At 36.2% G+C, this 20,136-nt stretch overlaps 2 protein-coding genes across 5 annotated transcripts in view; one reads left to right on the top strand and one right to left on the bottom strand.

The window, feature by feature from the left end:
• The window catches only part of LOC123319500 (disks large 1 tumor suppressor protein), a 693,102-nt gene that overhangs the window by 185,548 nt on the left and 487,418 nt on the right, over positions 1-20,136 (top strand). The gene's annotated exons all lie outside the window — the stretch shown is intronic.
• On the bottom strand, positions 4,534-6,352 carry LOC123319509 (larval cuticle protein A2B-like). The gene is made up of 2 exons (XM_044906529.1): positions 6,217-6,352; positions 4,534-5,208 (listed from the first exon to the last, which is right to left on the bottom strand). Exons 1-2 carry the CDS (start codon positions 6,226-6,228, stop codon positions 4,609-4,611), a joined length of 612 nt encoding a protein of 203 aa, XP_044762464.1. The 5' UTR covers positions 6,229-6,352; the 3' UTR covers positions 4,534-4,608.

Below are 20,136 nucleotides of genomic sequence, written 5' to 3'. Positions count from 1 at the left end.
AAATATTTTAAGATTAGATTCTTGAAGTCATAAGAAACCCTTTTTTCCGTTAGTATTTTTTCCGTATCGGCTCGGTTTGAATGCTACAGGCTGTTGAAAAATAATAAAAAAATGTTACTTTTAGTTCTCACAAACGGTTTTATCGAATGAAATGATTTACGGATTATAGTTTTTTATTTATTTGATGAATCATTTTCGAACACAAGAGATTATCTCCCAGATTTCTCATTATGACCTTTACCTACGTACCATAAAAATAACAAAAATTCAATGAACCCAACTCTTGAAAGTAAGTTGGACGCTATGTCTTTACGAAATAAAATTATTCCTCATATTTCCTCGTTTAATGCAACGTTTTCGAGTAATTTCATGTTCAAAAATAAAAAATATCTGTGATATTAGGAAAATTGGGTACAATCGCTGAATGCAACTCTGTTTAAAAGATCCACAAATGTGTAGAGTCCTAGATCCAACTTGTTATTCCCAAGGGAATTTTGTTTCTCCAGGGGTTGCATAGCTCATTATGAATACTTGAAATGACTATATAGATTTAACGTAAAAAAGTGCCTGTAGAAATTTCAAGTTTCAGATCTGTAACTTGAAAGACAAAAAAGTTATGAAAACTTTTTCTAATAAATCAAAAACGTAGAAGGCCACAGTTTTCACAATTCTTTGTTTCTCAGAATAAGATCTGGAAATGTGTCATGGAATTTGCTCTAGCTATCCTAGTTTCCGGAGATCCCTTCACTGAAATCGAATTTGGGACACCCTGTACAGGGTGGGCAATATTCGTTGCCTACTGAGGGGATCTCGAGAACTACAGCAGCCAGAAGAGAACGAACACATTCTCAAGCTCTTTTTTCCTGAAGCTCTCATCATGTCTTTGGTCTCATCGAAGTCGTCTGTAGTCAACTCTATGTCGTCTGCCAAGCGCAAATGGCTCAGATTTTCACCAACTATTTTAATTTCCTTGTTTTGCTACTCAAACCTCTTGAACGCATTTTCTGAGACAGTAGTGAACAGTTTCGGCGAAGGAATATCACCTTGGAGAACTTGAATTCGGCGAAATGCACAATTTTTCGAATTCCACAGATATCAAATTACTCGAAAACGACGCACTATAAGAGAAAATAGGAAAAATGCTTTGGTTTTTCGAAATAGTCGAGTATTCATCTGTGAGCGTTCAATGTTCAATTAACTTCTAAAAGTTGGGTTTTCTGAATTTCTGGCATTTTTGTGGTATGTCATGGTCCTAATGAAGAAATGTGTTCGGAGAAGATTCATCACATCAAATGAATGAAAACCTACATTTCGAAAATAATTTCATTCGAAAAGTGTACATTCGAAGAAATATCTCTTGGAAACACTCAGAACTCGCAATGCGGCATAAACAAGACATAATTCAGGATGTGTACCTACGTTGAAATAAGTCCTCCTGATAACATTCTTCTCTATACGATTGAGGAGTGCATTCCAACTGAGATGGAAGTGATAAATCTGCCTTTTTTACATTTTTCCTTCTAGCTCTGGTCTCGCGGCGTGTCGTAAACAATGGTAACTGCTTCCAACCTCAGATTTACGCTCACCTAGTTCACACCCCATAACCTTAAAATTTATAGATCTGCGGCGGCGTCCAGATTCTCAACGAATCACTTTGATTCTTTTCGGTTTTAGTAATCCCAGGATATTAGATGTCCTATTTCGTCTCGCATCTCTCTGCAGTAAATAGGAAAGTGGAAATAGGTACGCAATGATTAAATAAAAAAGTTTCAACCCCATTGTCGAAAAGAGACAAGAAATAGAATATCTTAATTTCTACCTAGCACATTTACATATTCTCAATCCACATTCACGCCGTCATAAAACTGTTATGGACTGTGAATTGTAATTGGCTATAAAAATACTTGTACCATCGAAAAGATAAAGCGTGAGAAACATGCAATGACGAGTTCAGAAACGCTTGCCAACCTTGTGAATACTCGACAAAATACTTTTTTTTGTAAATTCTATTTGTGTCTTTGGGACTCACTTTTGGAAGTATCTGCAGCTCTTCATGTGATTTGTTCATCGGATAAACAAAATAGTTGAATATATTTCAACTTATACTCTTTCTAACTTCACCCATTGTCTATGTTACGCCACTGCTAACGATACCAGAGCTGTCCATTTAGCTTGACATTAGACTCCATCTATACTCCATTTACTTTCATAAAAGCAATCGGTTGGTCATGATACATTCTGGTACATTTGATGGTTTGTTTTTAATTTTATTGAGCAATTTAATTGTGTTAGGTACATGATCGTACATCAATATTATGGCCTTATACACCGGAGAAGTTTCATCTTCGGATGTTGCAGTTTTATTATTATAATAACTATTTGAATGGTAATAATCTGGGCATAATTAGCCCAACTTATCGGATCCACTAACTAACTCTGATAGAAAATCAACCCTTGTAAAAATAACTCAAAAAGTTTCTTCTTGAGAAGTTTCAATGTATCTATTTTCTGTATATACTTAGGCAGTTTGTCGAAAAATTTTAAGCATCTGCACTCTGTTTGCCTCTGAATAGTGTATAGTTTGTTTTTGGGCGAATTATAGGACAATATTCTATAATAATCCGTTTTAAGATTAAGATGTCGAGAAAACAAATCTTTGTTTTCAATCAGAAATATCTAACATTCTTGAATGTATAAGCTATACAGGGTGGCCATTTGAAAACGAAACAGACGAGATTACAGACGAAATAAATTTTTTCGATAGAAATGCTCGGACAGGTCGATTTCTGTTTCGAAGGGGACAACTTAAGATGTAGGTTACGGACGCATATCGCTTCAACCCTTGCTACTACAACCCTCACCCCCAATTTTTGAATAGGGAAGATGGGGTAAGTGACACCTCATTTGGAAGGTATTTTTATACTGATTGCAGCACAGTAATTGTTTTTTAATTTTATGCATTAGTTCTCGAAATATTCTCAACTAAGTAGGTATTTGAAAATGAAGTGGTGTTTTCATGGCACTTGTAGTGTTTTTTTGTGAAAAATCGACATTTTGAGCTTCAAAACAACCATGACTGTGGCTTCCTTCATTTTGTTGATTATTGAATTCATATCTTTTTCAAAAAAATCAGAATCGATAATTTTTTATTTATTACGAACAGATCATTGAGTTGGCTTACTGATTAGAGATATGTACGTATTTGGACTTCTTGGAGATTTCTATCGATCAAGTGTTACCGCATGTTATTGGAAATACTCCAAATTATATCGAAGATAATTTAGATTGAGTTTCAGCAAGATTGAGCTCCTTCGCAATACGCTTTGTTTGTTCGACATCTTGATTAAAGATTTCTATGTCAGTGGATTGGAGGAAGGAAGCCACAGTCATGATTGTTTTGAAGCTCAAAATGTCGATTTTTCACAAAACAACACTACAAGTGCCATGAAAACACCACTTCATTTTCAAATACTTAGTTTAGAATATTTCGAGAACTAATGCATAAAATTAAAAAACAATTACTGTGCTGAAATCAGTATAAAAATACCTTTCAAATGAGGTATCACTCACCCCATCTTCCCTATTCAAAAATTGGGGGTGAGGGTTGTAGTAGCAAGGGTTGAAGCGCTATGCGTCCGTAACCTACATCTTAAGTTGTCCCCCTCGAAACAGAAATCGACCTGTCCGAGCGTTTCTATCGAAAAAATTTATTTCGTCTGTAATCTCGTCTGTTTCGTTTTCAAATGGCCACCCTGTATAGTGTTAAAATGCTATTTTGATTTAATTTTCTTGTGGCTTTCTTTTGGTGAAAAGACGACTTGAAAATTTCCTCTACTGATTATTTCACATCCATTACCATAATTGAGTACTTTCAATACTGAAGTGTTCCTGGTTCAAATTATAATTCCATATTTACTGTTGCAGGTCTACTCTTAAAATTTTTTCCGATGAATTTTTAAATTGCAAATACTTTGCTATATCCTCTGGCACACTTTGGTAGTTCAAGTATTCTGTGACAAAATTATAAATGTGAGAACAAAACCTAACAAATCTACCGAATTAAGTCAACACTTTCCTTGAAAATACAAAATAATTTTTTTGCATCAAATATCATACATATCATATCAGAAATATTCAGGGTTTGAAATAGCAAATCTGCAGAAGGATTAACGAAATTCCAACTTATAAGTCGGGATTGAAAGTTACATAATCCTTTTTACGTCTTCATAGAGAGCATTTCCAGTTCTAGAAACGTGGCTAATTATATACTAAAAAAATGATAATCTGTTAAATTACTCATCTATCATGGAGACACCATCTTAATGAGTTCAATTTCACTTTTCAACAAAGTATTCTCAATTTCCACCAATAATTAATTAAAACAGACCATCACCTCAGAACATGTCCAACCTCCTGTAGCAACTATTGCAGTTCCACTTTATTATAAGCCTGTCAAATGTCAGTATGATTTCTGACAGAATAGTCAGAAATAAAATGGAAGGGTTTTACAGTCAAAAAACATGAGATGCTGATGAACATTTATTGTTCGGTATGAAAAACTGACAATTTACAATATTTACAACCGGATAAAATAGAGAAATCTTCAAATTAGAACGCGGCATAGGTCAAGGGAGCTGCCACCCTCGCTAATCCAGCTGGATAACTCAAGGGTGCTGCAACTGCGTATTGCGCTGGGGCATAGTAGGGAGAGGCAAAACGGGCCAGAGCCGGACCTGCCACTACAGGAGCTGGAATACCGGCCACCTTCGCGGCAACAGGAGCGGCCACTACTGGAGCGGGGGCAAACCTGGCGGCAGTCACGACTGGAGCAGCAGGAGCAGGAGCGACTACTTTGGCGGCAACAGGGGCGGCTACGACAGGAGCGGCTTTGGCCACCACAGCGCCGAGTGGGTATTTACTGACGACTGCGTTGAAACCGTTGATTGGATCGGCGGTGTAGTCAACAATACGGCGGGTGCCATCGGGTTCCACGAGAGAGTATTGTCCTTGAACGATGTTGCCGCTTCTGCTTTCAACCTGATTTTTGAAGTCTCCAGTCAGGGTGTCTTGGACGTCGTAGGCGAAGGAGTATTGGGGGTTGGGGTCGAAAGTATCGTCCGATAATTTGGCGACAACGGCTGGACCAGCAACGGCGACTGGGGCTACGCCCGCTTTGGCCACTACGGCTACGGCTGCCAACAGTACAAGCTGAAAAAAATATTTGTATGAATAACGTTTTAATTTCATTCAAGGGAAAAAAATATCATGTAGTACAGGATCACTGTTCTATTACATGCAGTTTAATTATTGAAGTTGCCCATTATAAACCGAACCAACAGAGCTTTCAAGCCTGGGTATTCGTGAGTCATGGTAACATTGATAACCATTAAAAATCACAATTATAGAAAGTTTGTTCTACTTCTAGCTCCTAGCTGGATTATAACAGTTACCAAAACAATAACTTTTGTCGAAGTGAGTGGCATCAATATCAGTGATATATTGCAGGAATATAAACTCGTAAAACCTTCACAAGTTATCAGTTTTTTCTGCGGTACAAACACTGAATTGCAGTTATATTTGAGAGCTGCCACCCTCTTCAAGTTGTAGATGGTATCTCCCTTTGTATGTAGTAACAAGTACGTAGGCTGATTCCGCATTTTAAGACCACAATAGGTGTTGCCTCAGAAGGCAGTAAGCTATCCATCAAGCACTTGTCGTCAGATATCATTTTGGCACGCATTTTTTCACTTCAAACTCCCCGTCATCCGTCTTTTTCCATACCAACTCCGTAAGAAACTACCCCTTACAATGTGGGTAACGATGAAGGTTGTTCGAGTTTTTCTTGGAAACATCCTCTTCACGATGCTCTTCAATATCCTACTGAGCAGTCAGATTGTAATAATTTATTGCACCTTACTAGGTGCGTCAGCCAATTCACATAGGCCCATATTGAGCTCATAGTTATAGTGCTAGGCCGTCAGGGACTCCTATCTCACTTGATGAGTAACTTATTGGAACTTTTTATAGATTCGTGAATTATCGTAACTTATCATGAAATAACTCCATGAAAACTTCATTGAAAAATGAGATGTAGAGCTCTCAACTGCAGTACGAAAAACACTCCATCCGAACTTTGAATGCATCACAACACAACACAAAATTTTCGTCGTTTCCATTTTTCTTAGGTACTAATTGCACACCAACACTTGAACCTACCTTGAATGCCATCGTTACGAATGTATCACAATGAAACAGCTGAAGATTCACTGATATCGAATATCGTATAACCGATCGCTTTTATACTGCTGCCTCGAAAGTTTCGTAGGACCAAACGTACGATGGAAGAATTTCAATTGGTTTCAATTTGTCAATACCGTTGGTACATTTATTTGAACCAAGAATTATTTGGTTATACGCGATACCAATACTTGATAAGAAAGACCCAATGACCTAGAAATTAACGAAGATTTTTTTAATTCGGGAATACAACACTCATGTCAAAATATGTTAGTAAGAAATTCCACTTTTGAGCAATTTTCCATTAATATTACAATTTTTATTGATCATGCATTCTTATGATATGGAGAGTTACTTGATTCTATTTAAACTTTCTGGGATAAGAAACTCGTTATCTATCAATTCTTCAAAGAAATGGCAGTACCCTGTATACTAACTACACTTTGATCATTCAGGTATGATGATTCGGCAAATATTTCGGTAAAAAAAATTTCTGATGAAATTCGTACAACTATTACTACAACTGAAAAAAAGAACTTAGAAATTATAATTATATATAGTAACCTTTCGGAGTCTATATAAGACTCCTTCATCAGAGAAAAATCAATTTCTGAAAATCTTCTGAATTGTAGCTTTTATTTGACATTGTCAATACATAGAATCAGAGACTGCATAGAAGCATTGATTCATTTAATTTTGAAATTACTGGATGACAATTCCCTCTTCAGTGAGTTAATCCAAATGTGATCTATTCCTACCGAATAATTGGCCAAATTATTATTTTGATCTAACAAAATCTTCAATCTTTCGTTTATAATGATCCCGTTCTGTCATTAGAATTTTAGTGTTATTGCAATCCATCATATTTGAATTAATTTACTGGGGAGGGAACTGTCATCAACTAACTTCAAAATTAAATGAATCAACTTTTCTATGCAGTCTCTGTTTCTATGTATTGACAATTAATGTCAAATAAAAGCTACAATTCAGAAGATTTTCGGAAATTGATTTTCGTCTGATATAGACTGCGAAACGTTACAATATAAAATTATAATTTCAAAGTTCTTTACCCAGTTCATTGTCAGGTAACAATTTTTTCTACTCGATTTTCTCCTAACAAATTAGTGCAAGAATTTACGCAGGTGCAAATCGTTTATTACAATTTTTTAATTTATTTTTTCCAGAGATTGGGAGTGAAAACCCTAAAAAGTTTCAAAAAATGCAGAATCCTCCCAGATTGAATTATAATGGATATCATATTTTCATATGCTCCACAGTTCTCTTGTGATATCAATCAGAAAAATCGAGGATCAACCAATACTTCCTTCACGATCAATTTTCATCAGTGAAGGCGAAGCAACGCTATATTTATGTCACATGCGAAGCATTTTTTCATTCGAAGGGAAGGAAAAAGAAATGGCCGTCATTTATTTATCTGTCCATAGGAAATCAGTGCTTTTATTTTTCACATCTTACAACGAGCTGTCCTGGGGGAATTCTTAGCCTGAAGCGATCCATTCTTCTTGACAGGGTTGGGCCTGGAAATTCCAATTCATATTCCACCTGAATATCGGTCAAATGGAAAGGGACGATCTGGTGATTCCTAAAATTTTGCTTGAATATGTTGGTTATTCTCTTGGACTTAATATTGAAGACATCTATTGATTGTAATCAAGAATTCACATCAAAAAATCAACTCAAAGTGGTGTGAAGGAAATAATCTTTCAATGAACAAGGAAAAATATTCAAATCTGAATTTCCAACAAGCGAGTTCCATTCATAACGATTGTAATAAAAGTCTTCCAATAAATTTCCAACTCCAAGACTCCTTTACATCACAACAGCTTCGAATTTTATTGGACAACCTCCACGGGATATTCTCAATTCCTTGACAATATTGAAGATATTCATCGCTTACGTTTTCATCCATCATCGATGAGAAAATTATTCTGGACGATTGTCCAGAATAATTCGGTAATACTTTATTAGGAATATCATTATGTGTGACAAAAAACAATACGATATGAGTGACATATCGATGAAGGAACAATGAGGACTTCTATTATTTTTTCTATTCCCAATTTACATATCTCGCGAGATACTCACCATATTTTGCGCGTCAAACGAGGAAATCAAAGGAGATGAAAGGAACGTGCGAAATCAATAGAAACAGGTATCGATTCAAATTGAGAACAATAGTAATTAAAGAAAAACATGCATAACATACAGGGCTTCCAATGGTGAGTTGCCAATTAGACGTTTACGGAGAAGGATCATAGGAGTGTTCTGAAAACTAGTGTACTAGGGTTCGCGCCTCGTATCTATCTGACTAAAATATTTTCAACGATACGACGTGGCCGCTTATATGAAAAACATATCATTCTTATGCTATGTGATTGTGACAGCTGCAGAAGAAGTCCCGTGAACAACAATCAAGGATCTATACAGCCTATATCGATTTATGTAAGGCCTTCGACTCGGTGAATCGGAGAGCGCTATGGAAAATAACGGGACGCCTTGGAGTACCCGAAAAATTCTTAGCAGTGTGTAAGAGGTGAAAGCCTTCATACCAAAAACACCGCTAGAATACAGCATAAAGGCTCTACAACCGACCATTTCTTAACCAACTCTGGAATAAAACAAGGCTGCGTGTTAGCGCATTTACTGTTCAATATTTTCGCCATAGCTGTCTCGATAATTGCTGACATGAGTATGCCTGCTTACAGGCACCTCTTAAGGTGTTGGAATAAGATTCAGAGTTGATGGAGGCCTGTTTAACCTGAAGCGCCTCAGAGCAAAAACCCGTACAAAGTTTATCACGGAACTTCGATATGCAGACGACTGCGTCCTTATCGCTAGAAGCTCAGAGGATCTACCCATAATGTTGGACACCTATAAACATATATACGAAGCTTTAGGCCTTAGACTCAATATTGAGAAAGCCAAAATCCTGGTAAGTCCGCCAGAAAGCCTTCAAAGAGATGTCAGCCTGGAGAATGGAACTTCAGAGCAGGTCGAGCAGTTCAAATACTTGGGAAGCTTCATAAATACTAGGGTTAACCTGGACATAGAAACACAGAACCGTATCAATTCGGCATTCTGGAAGCTAAAGGTCAGAGTGTTTCAAAATCACGACCTCAATCTGAAGACCAAGACAGCTGTTTACAAGGCAGTGGTCCTCCCAACTCTTCTTCACGGAAGCGAAAGCTGGACGCCCTACAGGCGACATATTAAACAGCTTGAACGAACGCAACAACGTCATCTAAGACAAATAATTCACATCAGATGGTTCCAAAAAGTTTCAATTGCGTAAGTCTTGCAGCGCGTTGTTATGATGATTGAGACTCAAGCAACGAGGGCCCGACTCAGTAGAAGCGGTCACATTCTCAGGATGCAAGACACAAGACTCTCCAAAATAGCTCTGTATGGGGAATTCACAGAGGCAGCTCGGCAACCAGGAGGCCAGTAAAAGCGATTTGAGGATATACTACATCAATCGCTAAAATCAGTTAATGCCAATCATGACTGGGTTAGACAGATCACAGTGGAGGTCTTTGGTCCACTGTTATAATGAAGACTCGAGAAGAATACAGCAGCAGCCAGATCTGGTTGGTAAATATCCATTCCCGGAGTGTGGAAGGATCTGTGGGTCAGGGTAGGGTCTCTTCAGTCACAAGAGGGCACAGAGTCTCAAGTAACCCTAAGGAATTATAAGTTTGATCGCACCGATAGTTTTGTAGATGTATTCTTGGTAACGAGATACGGCAAGGAATGAATGAATGAAATGTATGTCATTATTATGCGAGAATTTTGTCGTTCGTTGTCGTGTTGATTTTCTAATGTATCTGTTCATACTGCGATGTCATTTTAGCTGAACCCTGTTTTTCATGTAATTGATGTAAATTTCATCCTTATACAGGTGATATTATTCTATTATATTGTGAGTTGTCTATTGTTTTAAGCATTGCATACGTTGTGGCACAGAAAAGACATTTTTAGGGATCCAAAATTTTGAAAACAGGTTACTGAGATCCTGGGGATAAGATCAAAAAAAACAAGCAAAAAAAACTATTTTTGTGAAAAAATTGCTCGTCTTGTTACTCGATAGAAAAACGGCACAAACTAGATTTTCTCGAATGGAACACCAACTTTTTATTCGATATTTTCACAGAAAATCTCGATACGCAATATGCATTTCAGAGGAGCACCGATGGTTGAAAATCATCAACGCATATTTGCTGAGCATTAAATGGAAAATAACCAACACAAATTATCATTCGTACTGTATTCATACTCAACAGTTTTTTGTGTGTTTACGTAAAGTCATTTTCTTGCTAAAATAAAGTACCTGTAGGTGCCAATTCGGTAAGCTCAAGTTAATTTTCAACTTACATTTAGTTTCGTGCATATCAACATATCTTTTTATTATGTGAATATTCATTAGTCTTACATGAAGTTGGGCAGAAGAATAACGCAGATTTATCTATTACATACATATCGATTTAATTTTCAACTCATAGTAAATACAGTACATGGAAAAAGCTCTTATTTAGAGTTAACCATTTACTACAACGAACTGCAGTTAATCAACCCTTCGTGCGTATTCAACATCTTGAGATGAGTTGCTCAGGTGAAAGCATGAAAAAATTCCCAGGGAACTTCATCAACCACAAAGATTTATTTCCCTTATAATCACAACGCACATCACGCCTCTGGATCAAGAGAATACGCACAAAAACCATGCAGAGAAAAATACGTGGAAAAACGTCATTCATCTCGACAGATTATCGGACGTTCCCCCTCTGTTCAAACCGAATAAAAATCTTTTTTGATATGTTCCCTGAGGAGAGTCCGTCCCTACAGTAACAATATCTCTTCCACAGTTTGCTGCAATGAATACTTCCATTTATATTGTCTGATATTGTGGAAGAGGAGGAAGATAAGTTGCCGAGAAAAATTGACAGACATGGTTCATGATTATTTTGCCGCATCACAGGGTACTTTTCGTGTTTTTATTCATTATTGTTTTTACGTTGGATGGAAATAATACAAAATGATCTTTCTCGAGATTCAATGAAGTTCAGTGGATGAAGGTAGTCGTCTCATAATTCTTTGAAAGTTATGACATTGCTATGACAGAAAACAACGCAAGAATCATAAATGACCAAAATATACCCCAGGTGTCATGAAGGTTTGATTGTCCGATCAAAGGTTTGACAGTCACTCGATTAGTAAAACGAGATTATTGAAACTTTTCTTTTCTGAATTTATTGAACAAGAAGCAATTGAGAATAATTGAAGGGACGTATGAACATCCTAATTTGATACGAGAATGATATTCTGAACGATCATGACTGAATTATCGATTGAAAACAAATTGACGTCTATTCGTCAATCAAGCGTTGATTCCCCGATCGAGCTTTTTGAAACTCGGGGATACATTTCTAAATCCACAGATTACAAAAAATTGTTTCTGTTATTTCTGATGCAATCTGATTCTAGAGCTGTATTTGGCATGAGCATTTTTGAAAGATATTTCGTAGGTTTTCAAAAATACGTCTTGTCATCCTATCTCTATGTCAACCTTTCAAAATTATTCATTTTGGCGAAGACTGAACTAGTGACGTACGTCATACAGAATAGATGTTGTGAATATTTTTGAACACAGTTCAACGTCAAAATTCAGCTTATATCTTCTAGAAACCCTCAACATTTTCTGTCGTTATTTGTTTTTCTTGTGAAATGTTATCACTACATTTATTATTAATTGTCTAACATCAATAATTCATAAAAAAGGAATTGTAGATGTGAGAACTTTTAGTGGTATTACATTTTCTCTGAATAGCAAAACAATTATTTTAAATTCGAAACAAGTTATATTTTAACCCCGAACATTTCAAATGAAGATCAATGAGTTCGGCCCTGGAATATTGAAATGATTGATATCTTTCTGACCAGATCCCAGCATATGTGAATAACCGCACAAGTTTCAATAAATTCCATCGATAAGTATTTCTATGAATTTCGAAAATCAAGCTTCCTGACTGAAGCCAGAAATTAATTTTTATATTTTATAGTTTTTTTAGTAGTGATGAGAAATGATGATATAGGGTCGGTCGAAAGTGTTGTTAATTTGGGGAAAATTTTACTCGGCCATGTTGAGACGTGAAGATTTGAGGTTTTTAAAAATAGAAAAAAGACATTACCAATCATTTTCAAATTAATTAGCGAAAATGACGTTTTCGTCTAACATAATAACCGAAACAGACGGTTTCTGCAGAAAAAAGTGTCCGGAAAAATGCTCCTCTTAGACCGAGTAATCTCCGATGAATTGATAGCCGTATAACTCTTCTCCGAGAACAATAAAATCTCTCAAAACATACGCCTTCTCTTACTTCCGAATAAAAATGTTCGAAAAAAGCGTAAGGAAATGGTGAATTTTGACGTCTATCATTGCAAATTTAAGCCAATGACAGTAATCATAGAAAGGAAATGGATCATTCTATTTCGCTATTGAGGGGAGTTCGCTCAGGGTTCATATGACATTATAAGAATGTTATCAGCAAAGATTATAGAGTAGACATATAGGAAACGCCCACATATCTCTGGTACTAAAAATTGACTACATTTTGGTCAGTGAAAACACATTTGACAATGAGATAGCGCTGAAAACGTACTGTCAATACAGAAATCCTGTTTAATTACAGTTTTCTGTTTTATAATAGTGGGGGGCGAATTCTATTCCTTGTTTTGAATTTCAATATCGACTTTGTTCAGACCATAAAACAAACATCCTGAGCAACAAAACAAAAGTATAGTTTCGTTTTGTGATCAGAATGTTAGTTTTCATTTGAACATTGTTCGGAATCAATTGATATCAATGAAACACGCTGAGGGATGTGCTATATTTTTATTTGCAATTTATAAAAACTTCACAAAAATTTGAAATTATGGACAACGGATAGAGCTTTGATTAGGACACAGAAGTATGTATGGTGATCTGCTATACGTCAAAGGTGTTATTTCTGTTCAATAAGCTGTTAAGAATTAATAAACTTAGTTGAATTTGTACAATTCATATCAGACATTAATATAACAAATATTCAATGTATCATCATAGCATACACATTTCAGTTACTTACATATTATTTACAGAATTTTCAGAACCTCAACTAAAAAAAAAACTTCACTGAGGTATACAAGACCTGTATATTAGCCCGTCAGTACAGTTTCTTTATAATTTCTTTATGATATGGTCTCTTTATGACACAATATACGAATTGATTAATGAATGAACGAAACACTCACAGCAGGTTTCATAGAACTTTGACTTTCCAAACAACAATTTGACAGTTCCTCAATACCCAAAGCGAAATCGATAAAACCTTTGGATTTCTGAATATATTGAAGGAGTAGCAATTGAGAATCTTTGAATGGACGTATAAAAGTCATAATTTCTCCTAAGTGGCCCTTCTTGCAAAATATGCTTCCTGCATACAACAATTGACGTGGATGAACAGTTCTCAATCGACTTGCACATGGTGTAGTCAGTGTTTGCAGGCCTTTATTTCATCCACGTAGCACATGTTAACAGTTTTGATACTTACATTCCCATTTTCCTCAGTAAAATTCGTTTTATTTGATCCACAGTTCTTCAACATACAATGATTTTCGAAAGATATTTTGAGGTTTTCACCAAGAAATTAGACAAAATTTCAATAATCAGCAACTAGAACGAGCTTGATAAATAAAAGGCGGTACGAGAATCAAAACATTCAAAACCTCTTTGATCAAAATGTCTATCTGAAATCTCAGAAATTTCATGTTTCTGTATATTCGAAATAATTTCTTCTACGGGGAAAACATCTGGGAAATTCAAATTCGATATTGCCAAGTGCATCAAGATCATCATCAAGTAATATCTCATCTTCCAAATCATCCATTATTAATTCGAATTTTATATCAACACAAATAGAAAACACAGTTGTCAATCGAATTTGAAGTATTACTTCAATCAACGTTTTAATCGAGCAAATTTCTGCGATTAGTTTAAACAACGTTTAAGGGACTTATAATCAACGTTTATGAACGGTGCAACCCGGTTAGGGAATTAAACGTTGTGTAAGAATATAATCGTTGTTTAGAGAAACGGTGCAAACGGCCATTAGGGCCTTAAACACATTTGAAACACAGATGGCGCTCACATCACTTTAGTCGCTTCGTTTCCTACCTTTCTAATCTACTCGTATAATCTTTACAGGCGAGTTTTATTTGACGCGCTTGAAGGACATTTTCGATTAAAAATGTGTGTTTTTTTCTCGATTTCAACGGGTTCTATCGTTTTTTTGTCAAGATAATGAAAAGAATGGCGGCTAGACATTCTGAGGTGTTTTTACGGCCATATGAGAAATTAGATTTGAACTGGTTTTCCTCTCATAAACATCTAAATCTTAACATGTATGAGAGCGAATCGTGAGGACGGAAGGCTCAAGCTATGTCGAAGGGCGAATTGCTAGGGCCGAAGTCCGGAGCTATGTCGAAGGGCCAATTGCGAGGGCCGAAGGCCCAAGCGATGTCACAGGGCAAATTGCAAGAGCCAAAGACCGAGCTATGTCGGAGAGGGAATCAGATCAACGGGCTTCTACTAATCTGTCCACATAGATTAATTTCTTGTCTCACTAGTTGTACTGAGATTTTGGAAAATATTCTTTCACATTGAATGTCGTGGAAATAGTGCAGTTTGTTACTCAGTTATAATGAAAATCGGATGCCAGTCACATCGGAGTGATACCTTCGAATAGAATTTTCAGACCCACCTAGTTGCAGAATAAAAAAATTTGTCGTTCAGAGTTCTCTTCTATTCCTTATCTATTTCTGTCCCTAGCTGGAGTGTTGAGTCGAACTGCCTATTAAAATAATGAATAAACTCCATTATTTCCTGAAGGTGCAACTGAATTCTACTTCCATTCCATTCCAACGACAACGATGAAAATCTTATTACTCCAACAGCGCTGTTATCTTACCCCAACGACACATCCCAACCATCAAGGAATACCAAATTACCCATCATCAGTTCCCAACAAATCCCTCTCAAGAACACGATCGGCAATTTGGTCCTCCAAACTCCTGCCTTCGACTACGTCTGCCTGCGAATTTCTCCCCGAGGGGTATTTTCTTCGATTTCGACACACTGTCGTCTGAAGAGACAAACTACGTGATGTATGGAGACGCCGCCGCCATCGCTGATCGCCGAATCTGTTTATGGAGAAAGGAAAGTCTGCAACTTCTGAGTTTATATCCGGCTGTAAAAATGAGTCCGTCGTATATACGTCTCTTATATTCTATTCAGCGCTGTCGATGCATGTTCCGAATGCTGATGACGACCCAGCCTGTGAACTATGCGGTTCTGAATTATTACCGAGTCGTATTCGTGGCTTCCTCGGATATTTATAAAAACGCTTCTGGATGCGACAGGACTTTGATGGAGTTCAGCTGGAAATTTCGTAAGATACGTATGGGCCCGAAATGTATGGAATATTGGTTGCGGAAGAAAATTTGCTTTGGTATTTCTCCAGGATTTTGTCAACTGCAAGCTGCATAGCATTTGTTGAAAGACACTTCTGGTTATCGTTGCGAATACCAGAAATGTAAAATCTGAATTGCGTAGCAGCTTCAAAGAGACTTTGGGACCAATCTACCTGTCGACGTTCAGACAAAGGATTGGAAAATCACGACAGGTTAGGTAAACGCGGTGGTCAAGAAGGCTGCAGATTTCAGTTATATATTTTCATTTTCTTCTTTATAAAAGGTATTTCCATAAATAAACTTTTCTCCCACATTTTGGAACTGTACTAAAACGAGGTGTAATGCTGAAATTTTCAAAATTTTTGCTTTATTCGCAATCAAAAAATAAAGTCATCCTCCTTCTAATTAATTTAGGGGTATTTTGGTTTCACCCTCCCTTAAAATCAAATCAAGTTGTCGGAAAATACGAATTCACGAATAACATACCCATTTTTTCAATCACTTTTGTTGTGATGTTCTAAGATCAAACATTTTCAAGAAAAACCCTTAATCCAAACTGGGATCGTTTGTTAGAATCGTTTTTTCTAAAGGAACATAGAAATGCCCAAATATACAGATTGTTCCATTTACCATTCTGAATCTGATGTCATGTGACTGACAAAACATTGGGAAAAATAATACTGAAAATAGCCGCACTGATTGTTCCTAGTTACAACCCCAAAATACTTTTCTTTACTACTTCTTTACTTCTCCAAGTTCACGCGATATTTTCTCTCTTACTTGTCTTGGGGCGCCCCGAATAATACAAATTTCTCGTCAAGTTTATCCAGCTTATGAGGTATTTTTATGAATACGATAGAAAGAAATGAATATGGAGGGCCAGTTCATTCACCTATTGGATAGTTTAACGATGGTTCAATAAATCGGTCCTGATAGTTCAGAAGCATAATCCAGTCAACCAGAAATGTATCAGGAAGTTTGCAGGGAGTATCAAAATATATCGCATTGAAGAGCTTATTGGGGAATTATCAAGGATGTAACGAGGATTTAGCATTGTGGACCTTAACATAATGTTAAATTTGCGAATTCCGCATCTTCACTTCCTTAGTGGTTGCATGTAACATTATATCGAAATGTTCCGATGAAGTGAACATATGTATACTTCATTCAAATTTATTTTAGCAGTCGGTTGGCCATGAAATAATTTTCTCAAGTTTTTGTAACTAGAACGGAGTAAGGTTGGCACTCATGAAATGTCGTTAATGTCATAACGCCGTTGCCACAACTTATATCAATTAATATTACGAAAATGCCGAAAGTGATTGAAAAAAGAGACAGGGTTTCAGGAAGTGCTATTTAGAATTCAGGTCCACTCATTCAAATAGTTATACCCTGATATTCTAAAATCCACAATACGTCAGACGGTAGCGAACATATTCAATGTAAGAGAATTTATATAATGTTTCATCTGAATCTAAACGACTTATATTTCAGCTGAATATTTCCACAATCAGAAAGATTGTAAATGAAGAGGATGACAAAGAATTTCCTTCTATTGGGAGACTCAAAAAAGTGGTGGCATGTGAGAATTTTATGTTTGAGTGAATTAATGCGGAAAGTTTACTACAGGATTTTCGATAAATGTCATCGGAGAATAAGTTCCCTACAATGGATTTTGCTATTTTTCATTTGACTTGTCCTATACAATGTAAATGTCTTGAGGTACTAATAAATACATATAATTATTATTATTACATCAATGTATTAAGATGAATAGCCACAAATACACGCAAGTTGCCCTGTTACTTGTTTATTCATGTGAAATTTTTGTACAGAGGTGAAGTTCATCTCAACTTGAAACTTCCTTCGATTCCTCTTACTTATATTGATGCAAGATAATTTTTGTTGAAGAATTTAACATTCTTGTAATATCATATCTGTTAATTCCTTCGAGAGATACCCATTCCCAACCACTGCATCATATGCATTTCATCTTCGAGTTAATTTTTGAAATCTACAAATGATGTAAGCCAAAGAAGATAACGAACATTAACTCTCCTCAAGCTAGTGCATATTATGATATTGTACTGATCTCTTGTATTTTCCATGCAAATAACTGGATTTGTTATGCCTTCCATCAGTTCATATAATCTTTAATTATGTTCGTCACATATTTTCTGAAGAGATTCGACATTGTGCTAAAATACGTAATAACAGAAACTTTTACGTAGAACGGGCAACATAGCGTTGATTTAAAACCCAAAAATGTTTTGACAAGCTTCATAACCCCACATTTTCGTACTATACAGAGTGAAATGTGTCAAATTTCCATGGCCAACCGACTGCTAAAATAAAAGTGAATGAAGTATAGTTACTACTATACGACATATCTCTGTCTCTGTATTTTTCAAATATTGAATCTGCGAATTATTTTCAGAACAAGAAATTATGTATTTTTGAATAAATTTCCACGAACTCTAGCCAGCAACTTCTCGAAAAAAAAAACCTTCTGAAATATTCTAATTATCAACACGTGGTCCCAAGGTCATAACCCAACTCCCGCACTACAAAACGTGCTGTGACTATTTTTGTGAACAAAGGAAATCTTCGTGAATGAATACTGAAAATTATTCATTCAAAAGAGTTGTTCTATCGATAATTTTTTTTCAGTTAATTGCATATTAACGTTAATTAATAAATTGACGTGAAATGAAAGGTTAGTTTTTGTCAAATGTCAATGGAAGAATGCCCTTCAGTATCAAAAGATTATTCTATAAAACAAATTCAACATAACTACACTACACACGTCACTCACAAGGAGACAGAGTTCTTTTACTGAGTTTGTTCTCTAGCCTCTTGTAACATACGCCGAATTGTATGGTAACCCTTCACCTCTGCTTGAACTCATACATATGCTGAATTGTTTGATAACAAAAAATATGTTGCTGACATTCAAAAGAATATAAATTCAAGCAAGCGACTAGGAGCTTTCACGTCGAATTCTCTTTCTTTTTTCATCTGGAAATAATATTTGGTTTGCCGACTTCAGCTTCTGCAGAAAACACAAAAACAGAATACATTAAATCAGCACAACCCTGCTATTCCAGTCTCATTTTCATATTCCCGAGAAGAATTCCTTTCGATTGACTTCCCTTCCCTAACACCATATCTTCAAACATGTAGATAGGAGCCGCAGAAAGTTGAATTGAATAAAATTCCAGACCTTGTCTTCGGTAGTCCATAAAATTTTCCATTAGAGAAATGGCCCAATGAATCTCTCAACACCCCCCATTAAATCGATTTCAGATTTCTTTTTGGCACGATTTTCGATCTGATGAAGAGTCAATCTTCGCATTAAGCTACCGAAGTGAGCGAATTTTTCCAATAAATTTTCGATCCGCCCAATTCAAATTCACTCTATCTAGATGCATTGCACCTATTACTCGAACAATTGCCCGTAAATTATCGACGGGTATGGAATAGTGACTGTTAAATCTGTAACTCTGTCGCGTATAGAATTACGACGTTTAATTCTGTGAGTTCTGTAATATATAGCAAACATTGCATTAGGCCAAACAATGATGACGAAAATTGGGTCTGCGCCACATCACGCTGCATTGAAATTGTTGAATTAGTTCATTATGCGTTATGGTCTTGTGGAAATTGGCGATGACGTGATAATTATTGTTACTCAGTATATGCGTATTAGCGGGTTATCATAGTACTTTCAGAGGTATTCGGAATTGTTTTTAGGAAAACCACACCCATGGGATGAAAGGTGTTATATATTCAGAACATGTCCATATGGAGCTCGCTGGTTGAGCTAAGTGGAGGTGACCCTTTCAATTTGAAATAAGTGGATATACACTGCGCAAAAAAATTAACGCACCTTATGGAAATCTCGAATTTATTCTACAACTGAAGGTGTTCGCAATGATAATTATTTTTATCAGAATTATGCATGCATATGTTATCCACTTTCAACGGTTTTCTTCAATACAGATGCTTTTTCCCAGCAGGAATAAAAAAAGATGATATTATCAGATTTTGAATGTATTGGCTCCATTCTAAAATCAGTTGTTCTCGATCAATTCTAGTGATCGATAGTTTTTCTTTCGTTTGATTTTCTACACTCGATCGCTATGCAACGTGAAACACGCAATTTGACCCAAGAGGAATGTACCCAAGCGGTAGTTTTGCGAGAAGAAGGTTGGACATACACAAGAATTGCAGAAAGGTTTGGAGTTTCCTATACAAGTGTGTCCAGAATGTTGCAACGATTCAGGGAGACAGGTATGAATGTCCGAAGACCAGGACAGGGTAGACCACGGGTAACAACTGCCATTCAAGAACGTTACTTGAGAGTTTCTTCGT

The sequence above is a fragment of the Coccinella septempunctata genome, chromosome 8 (assembly GCF_907165205.1).
Source record: "Coccinella septempunctata chromosome 8, icCocSept1.1, whole genome shotgun sequence".
NCBI classification, from domain to species: domain Eukaryota; kingdom Metazoa; phylum Arthropoda; class Insecta; order Coleoptera; family Coccinellidae; genus Coccinella; species Coccinella septempunctata.
The sequence above is the reverse complement of the archived record's forward strand: the minus strand, read 5'-3'. Positions and strand labels throughout refer to the sequence as shown.